At 40.3% G+C, this 18,920-nt stretch overlaps 1 protein-coding gene across 1 annotated transcript in view; it reads left to right on the top strand.

Annotated features, from left to right (window-relative positions):
- COL6A6 (collagen type VI alpha 6 chain) overlaps positions 1-18,920 on the top strand; it is a 165,890-nt gene that overhangs the window by 123,148 nt on the left and 23,822 nt on the right. Inside the window, exons 29-34 of the mRNA XM_045503667.1 lie at positions 4,604-4,666; positions 5,731-5,766; positions 5,882-5,918; positions 7,808-7,819; positions 11,002-11,495; positions 18,606-18,702. Of these exons, the coding sequence (XP_045359623.1) occupies positions 4,604-4,666; positions 5,731-5,766; positions 5,882-5,918; positions 7,808-7,819; positions 11,002-11,495; positions 18,606-18,702 (739 nt within the window). The remainder of the gene's footprint in view (positions 1-4,603; positions 4,667-5,730; positions 5,767-5,881; positions 5,919-7,807; positions 7,820-11,001; positions 11,496-18,605; positions 18,703-18,920) is intronic.

The following is an 18,920-nucleotide window of genomic DNA, read 5'->3' as shown; positions in this document are numbered from 1 at the left end:
TACTTGCACACTGCCAGGCTTGTGGTGCTGGGTATCTGGCCTATTAGCTGGCGTGGATCAGTAAGGTGCACAGGGGCGGGAGGGGCAGGCTCAGCTCGCTTTTCCTTCGGAGATCCGCTTCAGGAGGGCCCTGCCGCACCAGGAGGGAGTCAGACCCGCCAGAGGGATGGATCCGCAGAAGCACAGCGTTGGGTGTTTGCGCAGTGCAAGCAAGCTCCCTGGCAGGAACTGGTTCCCTTTGGGATTTTGGCTGGGGGATGGGGGAGGGAGATGGCACTGGTGAGCGCCTTCGTTCCCCGCCAAGCTGAGCTCTGTCGTCCGGGGCTCAACAACTCTCCCTCCCGTTGTCCTCCAGCCCTCCCGTTCTCCGAGCAGATCTGTTAACTTATAACCTTCCAGATGTTAAGTCCCGCTTACTGTCAGAACACACTCCGTCCGGCCCCTCCGCTTTTGCAAGCCAGACTCGGGGGCTCTGCTTGGCTGGCAGGCCGCCCCTCCGCCCCGGCTCCCTCCCGCCAGTCCATGGAGCCCACACCGCCTCGCTGCCCTTCCTACCCTCTTCCGTGGGCCTCTCATCTGCGCTTGGCTCCGGAGACTCCATTTTGCTAGTCTTCTGGCGGTTTTCTGGGTTATTTAGGCAGGTGTAGGTGGAATCTAAGTGATCAGCAGGATGCGCGGTGAGCCCAGCATCCTCCTATGCCGCCATCTTCCCAGGATTCCCTCTAGGTATATATTTTTTTTAATTTCCTCTTTGATTTCTTCAGTGACCATTGGTTGTTTAATAGCATGTTGTTTAGCCTCCACATATTTATGTTTTTTTCCAGTTTTCTTGCGATCGATTTCTAGTTTCATCCCATTGTGATTAGAAAAGATGCTTGATATAATTACAGTCTTCTTAAATTTTTTGATACTTGTTTTATGGCCTAATGTAATCTATCCTGGAGAATGTTGATAGCACTGCAGTTCATGGCTTCAGGGGTGGGTTTTCTGTGGTTTCTGTCTCTCTTCCATCTCTCCTGCCATTCTCTTTGTGGTCCCTCTATCCTTTGTTGTGCAGATGTTCAGTCAGCCCTCAGTTCTTCAGAATAGATTGCTCTATAGGTAGGTGTAGATTTGGTATGACCTTGGGAGGAGGTAAGTTCAGGGTCTAACCATGACACCATCTTGGACATATCTTGCCTGTGTAGATGTTATTTATATAGGTTTTAGGGATAAAATAAAGAAACTGCTCTTTCCCTCCATCCTGCTACTCCTAAGAGGACTGCATCTCAGCTATAATTCTTTTCCTCATACATGTTTTTGGATGACTATCCTTTAAACATTAGGCTCTCAAATATAAATGACTGATATAATTAGAAAAATAATTAGAAAGACTTGCAAATTAATCCACATGTCATCTGCATTGAAATATCTCTGGATCCTTTCCCTTAGCTTTATAAAAAAATTTTTTTTCAACGTTTATTCATTTTTGGGAAAGAGAGAGACAGAGCATGAACAGGGGAGGGGCAGAGACAGAGGGAGACACAGAATCGGAAACAGGCTCCAGGCTCTGAGCCATCAGCCCAGAGCCCGATGCGGGGCTCGAACTCACGGACCGCCAGATCGTGACCTGGCTGAAGTCGGACGCTTAACCGACTGCGCCACCCAGGCGCCCCTTTCCCTTAGCTTTTTAATGAAATAGTTTACTCTTGAACATTGGAAGCATGCTAACAAGTTCAGCTGTTTGTTGGGTTCTTGTCCCCCAATGCCACATTAATCATTTTTATAAAACAATGAACCAGTGGGAAGCATGTGAACTTTTTCTTTTGGACTCTGATTACTTGAATTTCCTTTTTTCCCCACAATTCATCACTGTTTGTAATTTATTATTTCACCTGCCAAGCTGCTTTTCCCATATCTATGTGAATATTTCTGTATTTGAAGTTGAAGTTTAAACACTGAAAACCTCCAGGTTTTCCTTCTGAAAAAGCTGAAGTTTTGATTGGTTGTTTTGCCTTAAATTTTGAGTGCCTCTTCGGCTTTCTTTGAATGATTACATTTTTAGTTTTCTAAATTTTCATCTTGTTTTTTTTTCCCCCTAACTGAAGGATTTTCTTTTACTTTGCCATGATTTTTTAACCTATCTTATTTTATTTTGTGTTTATATGTGTGTTTGTGTGGTTATTTTTTTAATCAGGTTGACACATGTACATACTTTAAGGTAGGGTGTCTTAACCTCAACACTATTGACATTTTGGACTGCATAATTCTTAGCTGTTGGGATGTCCTGTGGATTATAGGATGGTTACCAGCATCCCTGGCCTCTACCCACTAGATTCCAGTAGCACTGCCCTTCTCTACCCTGCCCCAATATGACAGCCAAAAATGTCTCCAGGCATTGTCAAATCTCTCCCTTGAAGGGCACAAAATTCTCCCTAGTTGAGAACCACTGATTTAGAGAGCCAAATATAATTTTACAAGGCTTCTGATGGGAAAAAAATGGCAATCCCTCTGCCCCTTATCTCTTTTTTCTCTCCTATTTTTCAGGTTGTCTTTTTGCTCTACTTTCTGCGAGATTTCTTTGACATTATTTTACAATGTTCCCTTCGTGATTTAATTTTCAAGAGCTTGTTGTTGTTCTCTAAACATGTTTTATACTATCCTCCCTTGTTTCATAGCTGAAACATCTTCTCTTATCGTTCTGAGGGTACAAATTAGTATTTTTACAGTCTTCTTTGCCCAGCATAGTCTTTTTCCTACAGTTTGTGTTTTTCTGTTTTGATCTCTATTTCCAGCATGTCTGGAGAATGGGCTATCTCTTCGTATTTAAGAATTGAAGACCAAAAGGCTAATTGGAAGCCCCAAAGACATTGATAGAGCTGGTCAACTGCAAGTTTTACTGAAGAGTGATCTGGCTAAGTTAGTTCTTTACTGACCAGACCTCTGATATCGATATCTTAGGTCTTCTTTGTCTAGTCATATTCCCCTGAGAAGATTGTTTCAGTTTCCTGCTGAAGATGAAGGTCTGACTGTAGCTTTCATGAAGCCACATGGAAAAGGAAACGTGAAGGGTCTCCTATCTATTTCACATACTTTAATTGAATTGCCCTGTTTGTAGGATTGTACCGTTGGCTCTCAACTCTGTCTGGAGTTCCCTGGTGCAGATGCCTCAGTTTTGCTTCTGTTGTTGGAGTGGAAAAAAGGATATTCACCCAACTGTAGACAAAAGAGAGGAGATTGGGGGATTCCTAAACTGATTTGCAACCAGTCCTCCTTATTTCACCCCCTCCCTTTCACCTCCACTTTTGGAGGCACCAGGTGCTGCCAATTCTTGAGCCTTCTAGAAGTGTGTTATAAAACACAGGGGTTCTTGGCTTTCCCTGCTGCTGGCTTAGGATACAGCCTTTTCAGATCAGCTAAGTCATTTAAAACTTACACATCTGCTTTCTAGCCTCTGAAGGTTTATGGCTATTGTCTTCTTTCTCATTCTCTCCATTTTTTTTAATTTATTTTATTTTTATTTTTTGGCCTTAAAAAAAATCTACTTACTATCATTTTAATGCGACTTTGAGAGGGAGCAGAAGTGTAAATGCATATGTTCAATCTGCCATTTCCCTCCCCACCCTGAGAGGCTAATCTGTATCTTCTAAAGTAAATACGATCAGCAAGTTTTTTTCACTCAACCCAACACTCTGTAGAATACCCAAAGGACATCAACAGTTATTCCCTGCTTCCTAGACAATGCTTGTAAAAATTAAGTTGATTTTAGCCAACTTCATTTTTTCATTCCTATGAAGATTGTAAATCCCTTGGCATTTTGAATGAACTAAGGAATGTTGCCCTAATTTTTAAATTAAATTCTAGCCTTCTTTATGATAAATTATATTGTTAAATGCACACGGAAAAATTCCTGGCATGTAGTGAGTAGTCAACATCAATTGTTTTTATTACAGCTGTTATTCATTATTTTATGATAAATATCTGCAGCCAAATTTTAAGCATTTTCTTCTTGTTTCAAGGTTTTTATATTTAAATTTTTGTGTTTCTGGGTTTTTGATTTGTTTGTTGCCATCTACCATCTCATTTAGATAAAAATGTCTCCTTTGATCCAGCAATTCCAGTTCTAGCAATCTTCCCTAAGGAAATAATCAGAATTGCATATATAATTCTGTAGTGGTGTAGCTTATTACAACAACCACAAACCTAACTGCCAATAATAAGGGACAAATGAAAGAAATCATGGTATGGGTGTGTAATGAAATATTATGCAGCCATGAAAAGTGATTTAAAAAATAATAACATGACAATTTCCAGAGATACATTTAGTTTAAAAGATAGCGGGAAAGAGTATAAAATTAGATTTTAAAAGAATATATGTATATGGAACCATATAAAAATACCAAAAGAATAAAAAGGTCAAAGACTAGAAGAAAAGACATCAAATGTTAACAAGGATTATTTGGGAGCAAAACAGTTACTAAAGATTTCTTCCTTTTGTGTGTTTTTCGGAAATCTCTGTGTTCTAAAATAAAAGCGTATTGCCTTTGACATTTAAAACACAACCACAGACACCTATACGTATATGTATAAATATAATTTTAAAATAAACAAATTCTGCTTTGAGATATCCGCTGGGCTTCCAGGAGAGATGGGATCCCCTGGGGAGCCAGGACCTCCTGGACGCAAGGTAAGTTGAAAAGTCCTAAATTACACCAGATCCTTTTCTAAATAAAAAGTGCATGGAGTCTTCATTGTCCAAATGTGTATGCTTTCTGTCTTTGCACCTTGGTGACTATTTTCACTACTTTTCCACATTTATGTGCTTTGAGATAGGAGGGGGTAATGCTGATTAAAAATCGGTTGCCATTTCTTGCGAGTTGAGGGGATTTTGAGCGAGGAAATGAGAAGAATTGGATTAAAATGTGATTTCCCAGTTGTCAGTGAATTTATTTGCCCAATCCTTGTCCTTTTATATTCAATAAGTGGTTAGTGAATGAAGGGAAGTGGGAGGAAATTAATAAACAGGCAATAAATGATCAAAGTTGCATTCACATGGAACTTATTTTTGCCAGGAGTTTGGGTGGGGCTTGATTGCGTTTTTCCTTGGGTGTCTCTCTTTGAGAGTAGCCAGACTCTTCCTGTTGCTAAGATGGAACTGAATAGGTGAAATTAAAACCAATTCCACTTTGTTCTTTTCCCAATCCAGGCAGTTCTGTATATATGTATATTCATTCATTTTTGGAACACTGTTGGGATTACCTTTCCAGATGTTTGGTTTGAGTCTGGTCCCTTTGTCATCCAACCAAAGATGGGAACAGAGGAAGGTTCAGTTCAGCTGTTTGGTAGCCAAGGCAAAGTACAGGGTTAAGGAAGTCTGAACCTCCCTTAAGGACGGGCAGCTGTAATGGATAGTTCATCCTTATCTAATTCTAAGCCATAAACCTGCTCCAAACCTCTCCATGCCCGTGTTTTCAGCTCATCCTTAGATTCTAGACGACCCTTGTTGTCCAGAGATGGGGCTGGAGGAAGGTGGCCTTTGGAGGTTTGTGTTCATCAAGGTTGCTGCTTACAATTTATTTCCCCTAGAATGTTACTCTTAACTTGGTGATGACGATCCTCCTACATGTATTCCTTTTTCCCCTCTAACTTAAGAATGAAAACTTTAGAAAATTTCACTTTCTGAGGGTAATGCACATTCTGGCTACTGATGTGTGTGTGGAGCAATGAGACCACATTTCTTTTGTTTCCTAGGGTGTGAAAGGGGCCAGAGGATTGGCTTCATTTTCCGTACGTATCTCCTGATTCCAACAAAATGCTCTGTACTTCATTAAGTTTATTTATTTTTAGACTTGAAGACCTGGCAGTCAGTCAGTTAATTCTTTGTTTTATTTTTGAACTGCAGACGTGTGAGCTCATTCAGTATGTACGGGACCACAGCCGTAAGTACCCTGCTTAAATTGATCGCCCAAGTTGTCAAAGCATTCATAGAAGAAGAGCAGTGAATTAAGCCCTCAGAATTGAGACAATTTACCAGCCAATCTCTTAAGATTACAGACGCCACTGCATATGTTTTGAGTCAGCATAGACATAACTCCTTCTCTGACTGCCATCATGTCTTTTGGAACCTGTCACAAGCACTAATTAATAATCTATCTAGTGCTTTTAACCTAGGGAAAATTGAGATAGGAGGTCAGAACTCTACTGATGGTGAAATCAATCAGTGGAGAGTAACACTGAACTTTTAAAGATGATTAACACCTGACAATAACACAGGATGGAGTTCATCTGGTGTGGAAGCTAGCTGTCATAATAGGGTGTCCTGATGGGTGGGAGCATTTACTTTGGTTTACTATTTATTACTTCTTTTCTGGAAAGGCATGCTTGATTACTTTTAGTTGGAATGATTGATTTGCTTATAAAATTATTCATTTTGCCTACATATTTTTTCTCTTTCAAAATTTTTAAAGCAGAAAATGCATTTTGATTGGCAAATGCTCTTTTGAATTTGCTTTAAGGCCCTAATAGCAGCCTCTTCTATAAAAATATATGTTAGCACCATTAAAGGAATTCCAGGTACAAGATGAGTAAAGAATTGACTATTTGACGTTCATCTACAAATATACAATGACTTCCCAAATAAACACTATGACTGAAAAATTCCTTCAAGGTATTTTGAGGAAGACAAACTAGAGCCTGTTTCTGCAGAGAGCCTTGGTCTCAATGACATTGCCTTTTTAAACCTTTGAATGCAGTGTTGATCGTAACTCTCCCTTTGGTACCATAACAGAACGATCCATGATGAGAATCAAAATATACAAGGTCATGAAGGCCAGTTGCTTTGGGCTGAATTAACACAGTGGGCTTTTTAACATTGGAGCCATGTGAACCATTATGATTCAAAGGTAGATCCAAGTGTGATGCCCAATCTTTTACAATTTGAGAGGCTTAATACAAAATTATAAATCCAAAAGCAGGTACAAAATTATTTCCAAAGAAAGTGTGGTTTAGAACAGGAAAGGAAATCACGACCAGCGACTTCTGCCTCTTCTAGAAGCACATGATCACATGAACACATGGCTAGGTCCCTTCTCAGGGTCTTGCGCCATGCAAGTGAAAGGTGAGAAGTTACAAGCAGCGCGGTCGAGTGGAACTCTCTGCAGCGATAGAGGTGTTTCACCACACTGTTCAATACAGAGGCCGCTAGCCACCTGTGACTTTGAGTACTTGAAAGATGGTTAGTGCTACTGAGGACCTGAATTTGTTTCATTTAACTTTAATTCGAATGTAAATAGTCACATGTGGCTAGTGGCTTCCATATTGGACAGTGCCGACCTAAAGCTTATTTATGCTTCATCTACTTCAGAGGAAATCCACCTCTGATGTTCTCTCTCACACACACACACACACACACACACACACACACACAAATACATATTTGTACACTCATATGTGTGTCTATACATAAAATTAACACCTATAGATGCACACATGGGGAAAAAATTAAAGAGAGTTAGGACCTTTTAATTTTCCAAATTCCGTGTGCCTCTCTGTAGTATAATGTTCTTTCCCAGGCAAAGGTTCTTTCCCTCTGACAGCTGGCTGCGGGCTGCTGATTTATGACTGCATATTGTCCCGCTTCTCCCATCTTGTTTTTGCCAAGATGCTGGGATCCGTCTGCATTTTCTCCAAACCTTTTCTGTTGCCTTGATGTCTGAGTCATCTGCAAAAAGCACACAGGGCAGAGCTTCTACTGCCATGACTTCCCTACACGGTACCGAACTCTGTTCTACCAAATAATAACCCAGTCTCCTTTGTTCTTCTTCCCCAGCTGGCGGACATGGTAAGTAATCTTTATTTACAGCAAGTTATAATCAAGCTCCAAAATGTCATACGTCTGGAAAGACGAGTTAAAACAAAGTGTTGCCTGCCAAATGATATAAATTTTATCTGAGCTGCCTTTGCTGCCTCATACTGGTAGCACAGACCCGCCTCCACTAAATCGCTCAGCTTTAGCTGAGTCTCCCGGCTGTTTCTCAACCAAGTGGTTTGATCTTTTAATTAATATTTTAATGAGTAACATTACCATTAACCTTACCATTAGGGTTTTTTGGTAATAATAAGTCTCCCTCCCTTCATTTTCTCTCTCTGTCTATTGTCTCTGTAATCTAATGGTTAAGAATTAAGATGTAGTAGGCAACTACCCTCTTACACCTTTATGCCGTATACCTTAGGTATAAACCCATCGACCCGTGCCCTCTAGTTGTATTTTCAGTCACTCCACAAATATTTATTGGAAGTGTTATTATGTGCTAGGTACTGGGGACACAGGGCTGATTAAGATGGACATAATTCCTGTCTTCAGAAGCTTCCATTCTAGCAGAGGATCCAGATGATAAACACGTGCACGAAATATGGAACCCAAAGGTTGCTGTGAAAGAGAGAAAGAACAGGATGCTCTGTCACAGAAGAATGTTAGGGGACGGGAGAAATGCTTTAGGATGGAGAGCTCCTCCTTGAGGCAGTGACATTGGAGTTTGGACTAAAGAATAAAAAGAAGGCCAGCTTATAAGAGCCAAGAGAAAGAACCAAATGCAAAGGCCATGATACAGGACAGACAGACCTAGACATTTTCTAGGAACTGACACAAGTCCAGTGTGCCTGAGATATAGGGAGGGAGGGGGAGACTGGCATGTGAAAAAAGGAAGTAAGCAGAAGCCACATCAAGTTGGACTTTCTAGGCTCGGATAAGGAGGCTGGATTGTATTCACATTGACATGGGAGGGTATTAAAGAGTTTATTGGAAGTATTGAAGGGAGGAACATGAGCTGATGAATGAATTTTTACAGCTTATTTGGACCACTATGGAAGAGTAGATTGTAGGAAAGGATAAGTTTAAAGGCCAGAGGACTAGTTAGGAGAGTGTTGTGGTAGTCTGGTCAAATGTGGTGGTGGCCTGGAGAGGGCTGCCATTGCTGTGCATTAGTTACATGTCAGTGGTTTGGCTTGTCTTGCTCCTCATCACCGCCTGCTCTGTGCTAATCAGCAGCCATCCGTGTACATGTGTGTGGCTACAGAACCACGTTAGGTCTCTACGTGGCCATCCGTGCCTTGGTGAGGGAGGGCCTCCTAGGTTCCACTACTATCCAGCCCAGTGTTCTTCACGATCTTCTGGTTCCTGACAGCTTGCTGGATTTCAGAACATGTGTTTTGGAAGTTGAATTACCTTTTAGGTGTTTTTTCCTGAACACTTGAATTTTTTCCTATTTCAGCCTAGTACTGTGAATCTTTTTTTTTTTTTTCCTTTTATCTCTATATTATACCTGAAGCTGTATTATTGTTGTGTTGTTTCCATATGCAAATCATAGCCCAAACAAGAAGCTGGAAGAACCACTTTCATGTTGAGGCATACTTCCATTCATTTTTTATTGCAAAGTTGACATGACTTCATTTTTTTTTTAAATATCTGCTCAGCCTTCTAAGTTAGACTCAGACTAATAAATGATGTCCTGTTTCCACTGAGATTCACACTTTGAGTTGAGGTAAAATGTTTATTCTTACTGGTCCTTTAGCCTGTAAAGTCACAGAGTCCAGGACCAGAAGGAGATAATCATCTAGCACCAAGGTGGGGGCTAAGCCCAGCTCCTCACAGAGGAGAACTTGATCCTTGACCAGCCCAGGCCAGCCCCATCAGGTCTGAATTTCTGAGCTCTTATAAAGAGCTGGTGGCCTTCGTGCTACATTTATTGTCTCTGAATTTGACTTGCTGGCATCTGAACCAGAGGAGGCACCTCTCTAAGAGAAGTGCATCATTGTGATATCCTTTTACCAACCTGCATCTCCACACCAGGCATCTCCCGCATTATTAAGGTTTTGTTGTTATGGCTGTACTTGTTGCAAAAGAAATGTTCTTTGTTTGGTTCTTCTTCATTCAGCCAATATTTATTAGAACCCTAATAAATGGCAGGAAGAAATAATCTGGCAGATCAAGAGAGACACAATCCCTATCTCCACACTTAATGGAGAGGAAAACATTAATCAGATAATCAGACAAATATAAATTGCCAACTGTGATAAGTGCAGGGTACTGGGATTCATTAGAATGAATGGAGATGAATAAATAAATCTGAAATTAACATTGAACATTCAAGTTTAATGATTCCGTTTCTCTGTGTAATAAGGTATGTTTATTGATGAAACTTGCCTTTTCAACTGTGAAATAAAAATATATCAGTGAAAGCTTTCCTCCCTGTGTTAAGTGATATAGTTCTCACAATGAAAAAGTCTGTAATGATAATTGTGATACTAATGGCTAACATTAATTGAGCACCTATTACATGGCAGGCACCATTTTCCTAAGTGCTTTGCCTGTGTAGACTTATTTAATCCTCAACACAGGGCTATGCAGTGGCAGATCTTAGGACAGCATTATACAGATGAGCGAAGTGAGGCACAGAGAAGACCAGTCACCTGGACAAGGTCACTTGGCTAGTGCGTAGTTGGGCCAGGGCTCTAAGGTGTCTGTGTGGTTCCTACTCTCCACATCTGATCGTCTCTTCTATATAGCGCATGTCTATTCCAATGGACACTTCCAATCTCTCTGAAATAATTAACAGAGCTTTTGGACCCACTCCTGTTGTAACCCCTGTTACATTTCCTTATTAAGTTAAAAAAAAAAAAGTATGTTTTTGTTTATCTAACTGTGTAAAAAGTTCTAGCAATAAACGTGATATCGTGCGCTTTTTATTATTTAGAAGGAATTTGGTCATTAACTTAAAAATTGCATAAAAACTCAAATTGAATGGTAGACTTTCTCTTGCGCTGTATTTAGAAGGGCAAATTCAGTTTTTAAAATAGCATTTTTATTCAAGATGAAAATATTTAGTATTTCAGCTGCTCATTTTAGCATTTAATGCTTCTTTAATGTTTAAATATTTGTGTATTCAACATTTAAAATTTCTTTGCTCGCTCTGTATTTTTCTTTAACTAAGCATGCTACGTAAGGAACATGTTCTTGCCTCTTAGGAAAACCAGAATGCCCCGTGCATCCCACCGAATTGGTGTTTGCCTTGGACCAGTCCCGGGATGTCACCAGGCAGGAGTTTGAGCGCATGAAGGAGCTGATGTCATCCCTGGTGAGGGGCGTCAGGGTCCGGGAGAACAGCTGCCCGGTGGGCGCGCGCATCGCCGTCCTCACCTACAGCTCCCACGCCCGGCACCTCATCCGCTTCTCAGACGCCTACAAGAAGAGCCAGCTCCTCAGAAAGATTGAAGCTATTCCTTACGAGAGGTCCTCAGACAGCAGGGAGATCGGCAAGGCGATGAGGTTTATCTCCAGGAATGTCTTCAAGCGAACGCTGCCAGGGGCGCACACCCGAAGGATTGCCACCTTCTTCAGCAGTGGTCAGTCTACTGATGCCCAGACCATTGCCGCGGCCACTATGGAGTTCAGTGCCCTTGACATCATTCCGGTCGTGATCGCTTTCGGCAACGTGCCCTCCATCAAGCGTGCATTTGCGGTGAGATGGTTAAGCCTTTCACATAACTTTTTTTTTTTGGCCTAAATTCGGAAACCTCCGTAAAAAAGTATTGAGCTACACTATTTATTTCTATGTGCCAGGAACGTGCTAAGCCCCTTGTATGCATTATCCTGTTTAATTTTCACAAGTAGTATGTGTGGCATAGGTATCCTTGCTATTCCCGTTTCATCAAGGAGAAAACCGCCAGGAGAGGCTAAATCTGTATGTCCAGGTTCACATGGCTAAGACGTGACAGTGTCAGGATTTGGACCCAGGTTTGCTATTCTAGTGCTTTTCCAAGAAATTCTGAGTTGCCGCTGGGTGTAAAGCTACTCAATCAGGAAGGCCAGTAAACATTCATTGATGTCACTTATGTGGCCAGAGTAACAACAGTTGCTGTACCGTGAAAACCAGTTGAGCGATTTTATAACGTCACCAATCATAAATATCCCACTTATATGAAAGAAAAGCCATCCTAGTGATTATAGATTCTTAGGTTGGGAATTAAAACCTCACTGTGTGACATTCCTAAATAAACCACTTGGGATTAAGAGGACCTTTGTTGAGGTAAATTGACATACGACATATTAGCTAATAGGTGTGCAACATAATGATTTAATATTTGTGTATATTGTGAAAAGATAACCAGAGTAAACCTAGTTAACATTTCACCATACATAATTATAAAATCATTTGTTGTGATGTGAACTTATTTTTTTTTACTAAGTTTTTTATTGTAATTCCAAGATAGTTAACATACGGTGGTATATTAGTTTCAGATGTACAAGACAGTGATTCAACAATTCTACACATTATTCAGTGCTCATCGTAAGTGTATTCTTAAGCCCCTTCACTCATTTCTCCCATCTCCCCACCCTTCTCCTCTGGAAACCACCGGTTGGTTCTCTATAGTTAGGAGTCTCTTTTTAGTTTGTCTCTTGTCCTTGGTTTGTTTGTTTTTGTTTCTTAGATTACAAGTATGAGTGAGATCATACGGCATTTGTCTTTCTCTGACTGATGTATTTTGCTTAGCATTATAATCCCCAGCTCCGTCCATGTTGCAAATGGCAAGATTTCATTCTTTTTATGGCTGAATAATATTCCATTGTATATATATACCATATCTTCTTTACCCATTCATCTATCAATGGATACTTGGCCTGCTTCCATAAATTGGCATTATTATGCTGCAGTTACCATACTGGTGCATGCATCGCTTTGAATTAGTGATTTCATATTCTTTGGGTAAATACCCAGTAGTTTGATTACTGTATTGTAGGGTAGTTCTATTTTTAACTTTGTGAGGAACCTCCATACTGTTTTCCACAGTGACTGCACCGGTTCACATTCCCACCAACAATGCACAAGGGTTCCTTTTTCCACACATCCTTGCCAACACTCGTTGTTTCTTAAGGTTTGGGTGTAGCCATTCTGACAAATGTGAGGTGATATCTCATTGTAGTTTTGACTTGAATTTCCCTGGTGATGCGTGATATTTTCATGTGTCTGCTGGCCACCTGGATGTCGTCTTTGGAGAAATGTCTGTTCATGTCTTCTGGCCATTTTGAATTGGATTCTTTGTTTTGGGGGGTGTTGAGTTGTATCAGTTGTTTAATATATTTTGGAAACTAATCCTTTATCAAATATGTCATTTGCAAATAACTTCTCTCATTCAGTAGGTCCCCTTTTAGTTTTGTTGATTGCTTCCTTTACTGTGATGAAGTTTCTTATTTTGATGTACTCTCAATAGTTTATTTTAGCTTTTGCTTCCCTTGACTCAGGAGACACATCCAGAAAAAAAGAATACATGGCAATGTCAGAGAAATTACTGACTATCCTCTTTTCTGGGATTTTTATGGTTTCAAGTCTCACCTTTAGGTCCTCGATCCATTTTGAGTTTATGTTTGGGTATGGTGTAAGAAAGTGGTCCAGTTTCATTCTTTTTTGTATGTTGCTGTCCGGTTTTCCTAACATCATTTGTTGAAGAGACTTTTTCCCATTGCATATTCTTCTTTCATCAAAGATTAACTGACCACATAATCATGGGTATGTTTCTGGGCTCTCTGTCCCATTCCATTGATCTAAATGTCTGTTTTTGTGCCAGTACCATACTGTTTTGATTATGATAGTTTTTCAGTATAACTTGAAATCTGGTATTGTGATACCTCCAGCTTTGTTTTTCTTTTTCAAGATTGTTTTGGCTGTTTGGGGTCTTTCGTAGTTCCATACAAATTTTAAGATTATTTGTTCTAGTTCTGTGAAAAATGCTGTTGGTATTTTTATTTAAATTTTTTAAGATTATTTATTTATTTGAGAGAGAGAGAGGCAGGGAGGGACAGAGAGGGAGAGAAAGAATCCCAAGCAGGTTCCACACTGTTGGCACAGAGCCTGATGTAAGACACGAACTCATGAACCACAAGACCATGACCTGAGTGGAAATCAAGAGTCAGATGCTTAACCAATTGAGCCACCCAAGTGCCCCCAAAATGCTGTTGGTATTTTGATGGGTATTGCATTGAATCTGTAGATTGCTTTTGGTAGTGTGGACATTTTAACAATATTTGTTCTTCAAGTCCATGAGCATGGAATGTCTTTACATTTTGTGTCATCTTCAATTTCTTTCATCAGTGTTGTGTAGTTTTCAGAGTGTAAGTCTTTCATCTCCTAGGTTAAGTTTATTCCTAGATATTTTATTCTTTTTGGTGCAGTTGTAAATGGGATTGGTTTCTTCATTTCTTTCTGTTGCTTCATTATTGGTGTATAGAAATGCAATGTATTTCTGTACATTGACTTTGCATTTGTGACCTTACTGAATTCACTTAACAATTCCACTAGTTTTTTGGTGAGGTCTTTAAGATTTCTGTATATGGTATCATGTCATCTCCCAATAGTGACAGTTTTATTTCTTCCTTACCAATTCGGATGCCTTTTATTCCTTCTTCTTGTCTGATTGCTGTGGTTAGGACTTGTAGTACTATTTTGAATAAAAAGTGGTGAGAATGGACATCCTTGTCTTGTTTCTGTTAGCAGAAAAGCTCTCAGGTTTTCATCATTGAATATGATGTTAGCTGTGGGGTTTTTATATGTAGCCTTTAGTACGTTGAGGTATGTTTCCTCTAAACCTGCTTTGTTGAGAGTTTTTGCCATGAACAGATGTTAAATTTTGTCAAATGCTTTTTTCTGCATCTATTGAGATGATCATATAATTTTATCCTTTGTTTTATTAATGTGATATATTGATTTGCAAATGCTGAACCATCTTTGTGTCTCTGGAATAAATTCTACTTGATTGTGCATGGTGAGTGATTTTTTTTTTTTTTTTTAATTTTTTTTTTCAACGTTTATTCATTTTTGGGACAGAGAGAGACAGAGCATGAACGGGGGAGGGGCAGAGAGAGAGGGAGACACAGAATCGGAAACAGGCTCCAGGCTCTGAGCCACCAGCCCAGAGCCCGACGCGGGGCTCGAACTCACGGACCGCGAGATCGTGACCTGGCTGAAGTCGGACGCCTAACCGACTGCGCCACCCAGGCGCCCCGAGTGATTTTTTTTTAATGTCTTGGTTTTTTTTTTTTTTTTTAATTTTTGTAAAGGTTTATTTATTTTGAGAGATGTAGAACAGAGAGAGAATTCCAAGCAGGTTTCAAGCTGTCAGTGAGATAATATCCAGTGCAGAGCCCAACACAGGGCTGTAACCCACAAATGGTGAGATCATGACCTCAGCTGAAACCAAGAGTCAGATGCTCAGCCAACTGAGCCACCCAGGCACCCCTCCATTAATTTTTTGTCTGATTTTCTGTTTTGCTTTTGGTAAGCTCCCTTTTTTTTTTTTTCTGAATGTAGTTTGATAATATTTTGTTGATGATTTTTGTGTGTATGTTTATCATAGATATTAGCATATAGTTTTCTTTTTTTCTTCTTTTTTTTGTGATGTCTTTGTCTGGTTTTGGTGTCAGGAAATATATTTGGAAGCTTTCCTTCCTCTTCTGTTTTTTAGAATAACTTGAGAATAGATATTAACTCTTCTTCGAATATTTGGTAGAATTCACCTGTGAATCAGTCTGGTTCTGGACTGTTCTTCTTGGGGAGCTTTTTGATGACTGATTCAGTTTGGTTACTAGTAGGTGGACTGTTTGGATTTCCCCTTTCTTCTTCATTCACTTTTGGAAGGTTGTATGTTTCTAGGAATTTATCCATTTCTTCTAGTTTGACCAATTTGTTGGCACGTAATTTTTCATAGTTTTCTCTTCTAATCCTTTGTATTTCTGTGGTGTCAGTTATTACTTGTCCTTCGTTTCTCATTCACCTATGAAATATTATATGCCAAAGCTATGTTATTATGGCTACCAACTCTTTTTTATATCATTTTGCACATGATTGTAAGTTTGTCTGTTAAAAGATTTAAAAACTATTCTACACATTGGAAAGATTCATTAGTATCTGAACTTTATTATGTACTTGCATAAAGCTGTAGAGTTTCGGTTTTGGTTCCCAGTAATCTAGGAAAGTAACTGCTAAAAGGCTTGCCTTTGGTTGTTCCCCTCCCCCACCCCCACCCCCAAAAAAAGAAAAGAAAAAAGAAAGTCCTATAGCAACAGTATTTATATTTATGCAAATGCTGTCATATAATGTTTTGGAGAAAAGGTTACTTTCTACTTTGAAAAGTTTTGAAGTCATATGCTGTTCTTGGTTTGTTGGAAATTGGAGATTACTGTGTCTCCTTGTTTCAGACATCTTTATAGTTAAATTTTTTTTTTTAATTTTTATATACAATTGATATTAACATTATTTTAGTTTCAGGTTGTACAGCATGAAATGTTCACCATGGCAAGTGTAGTATCTGTCATCATACAAAGTTACCACAATATCATTGTTTATCTTCTATGTTGTATTTTACATCCCATGACTTATTTATTTTATGGTTAAATTTGTATCTCTTAATTCCTTGGCTTTATCTAGTCACAAAACATGAGATAATATCCTAACACGAGTAATTGATAGTACTTGTGATATAAACTTAAATAAACACAATTCCACCACCTACTCAAAGGTAGGTGCACAGTATATAACTTGAGAAAATATACTTGGTTGCCTCATTTTTATATCTTTTGAGTATTAATCTCACTCAGAGTTCCTACCCAAATCACCTACAGACTCTTTTCTCCTTTCTTTTCTTTTTTGTTTAGAAAGAGAGAGTACTAGCAGGGGAGAAGGGCAGAGACAATCTTTTTTTTTTTTTTTTTTTTTTGAGAGAGAGAGAGCAAGCAGGAGATGGGAACAGGGAGAGGGGGGACAGAGGATCTGAAGCAGGCTCCATACTAACAGCAGCAAGCCCAACGCAGAGCTCTAACTCATGAACTGTGAGATCATGACCTGAGCCAAATTTAGACACTCAGCCAACTAAGCCACCCAGGCACCCCGTCTTTGCTCCTATCTTGAAGGAATTTATCTCAAAAGAGCGCCAATGAAGTTCAGATTCTTGACAATGACCCACCTAAATATGATCAGCATTAGCTCCAAACACCTCTTGAGTAGACAAAGAAGTAGAGATGCAAACAGAAGTCAGAATTGTGGCCAAGGGTCATTCATTTGGCAGATGCTTAGTGAGCACCTGCTCTATACCAGGTGCTATCCTACCCTACGGAGATATAAGAGTAAAATGGAAAACCAGTAGATTCACCCTCATGGAGCTACCTTTAGAGGATGGAGCTAAACAGGGTTGTGTAGAAAAGCTAAAAATGGAGGCATGTATACAAGTTTGTGAGAACCCAGTACCATTACCTGGTGTTACAGAAAGGAAATTGTTACTACTTCTCCTTTTGCCCTCTTTTTCTTTCTTCTGTCTGATCTGTTCGGATGTACTTCCCTACACTTGAACTGTTATTTATTATTTTAAGAACAGAACTCAGCAATTTAGTGGCAATGAATTTTTACTTGGGGGCCATCTTTTAAAACCCTAGTTTGTTCATAATTATCATGGCTTTTCTAAATCTTGATTTGTCTGAGAGTTCAGCAGTCCAGTGTGAAATTTGGGACCCGTGCAGGCACATGCAGCAGGACTTGGAAGCAGATGCTCTAATAACAAGCACTGATAGCCCTACAATCCTTAGCACATGGACTGTGCCCTCCCTTTTGGAAATTTCTTATAATGGTATCAAGCTGAGTGATGAGCTAGTCCTCCCTTCTGAAATGGAAGGCCATTTTTTTTTTTTTTTTTACCGGGAAAACCTCAGTCTCAGCTTTGTTTTGCCATGAAGGTTTTCCCTCTAAATGTGCTTGGCAACCGCCTCTTACTTCCGGTGAAATTTGACTTGCCCATAAAGAATTCTAACTTCTCGGGAGGAATTCTGGTGAGCACAGATTTCTCCATCCCTTCTACACAGAATAAAAGATGGGCAGAAACAAAGCTAAACCTCGGGGAGAGCGCCACTTCCTTTCCTCTTGCCCACTTCCCTCATTTCCTTCCCATCGCTCCTCAGATAGAACGTGGCCAGCCTACAGCTCTGTTAGCGTTTGCCACCAACATAGAGGGACTCGCTGCTCTCAGGGCCCCACTTCCAAATTCCTGAGAGGATGGATCTGATTGGCTCACAGGCCCATCCCTGGTGCAGTCTGCTCTGCAGAGCGATGGAGTCTCCCCCACTTAACCATGGCTGGCAAAGTGCTACCTTCATGGATAAAGTATGGGCAGGAAACTTCCCTGAGAAAGAGTAGGGAAACGTCTTTCCCATCTCTCAGGCACTAGATACGACTGTACCCGTACTTTCCCCTCAGCTGTCAATGGATCTGTGAATCGGTTAACTGACAAGCTAATTATTCTTCATTATTTGAAGCCTCCTTATTTTCTCCCTGCCCTCCAGTCTCAAACTCCCCAGGGAGGTTACTGACAATGGGACTAAATTGGAAGGGGTTCAGAGGAGAGCTGCCTGGATGTGGAACTGGGTCTGCAACACCAGCTTCCACACCTGGCTCATTAATGAGAACTCAGAGGCAGTTGTAAAGTGCATTCTGTGATTTCACTCAGAAGATCTCAGTGCTCTGAACAATGCCGGGAGGTTCTTGCAGCCCCGCCCACTAAGCTGTTCTTTCTCTTGCTTCTGCTTCTTGCAGATTGATGACACTGGCACATTCCAAGTAATAATGGTTCCATCCGGGACCGACCACACGCCAACGTTAGAGAGACTCCAGCGGTGCACTTTCTGCTATGGTAAGACCCACAGAGCGAACATAATTTGATCAGGCCTGTTAAGCACATTGAGTCACCGTTGGCGCGAGTGGCTGAAACTTGGCAGCAGCAGGGATGCGAGTGGCCTCGGCAAAATTTCCCTGGGGCTCTGCGCTCACCTCCTCTTGCTGCATTGTCCGCAGATGGAACCCCAGCGAGCAGGGTCTCCTCCCAGGTATGGGAGTAGGAGAACTGCATTC

Source organism: Leopardus geoffroyi, chromosome C2 (genome assembly GCF_018350155.1).
Source record: "Leopardus geoffroyi isolate Oge1 chromosome C2, O.geoffroyi_Oge1_pat1.0, whole genome shotgun sequence".
In the NCBI taxonomy this organism is placed as follows: domain Eukaryota; kingdom Metazoa; phylum Chordata; class Mammalia; order Carnivora; family Felidae; genus Leopardus; species Leopardus geoffroyi.
The sequence above is the reverse complement of the archived record's forward strand: the minus strand, read 5'-3'. Positions and strand labels throughout refer to the sequence as shown.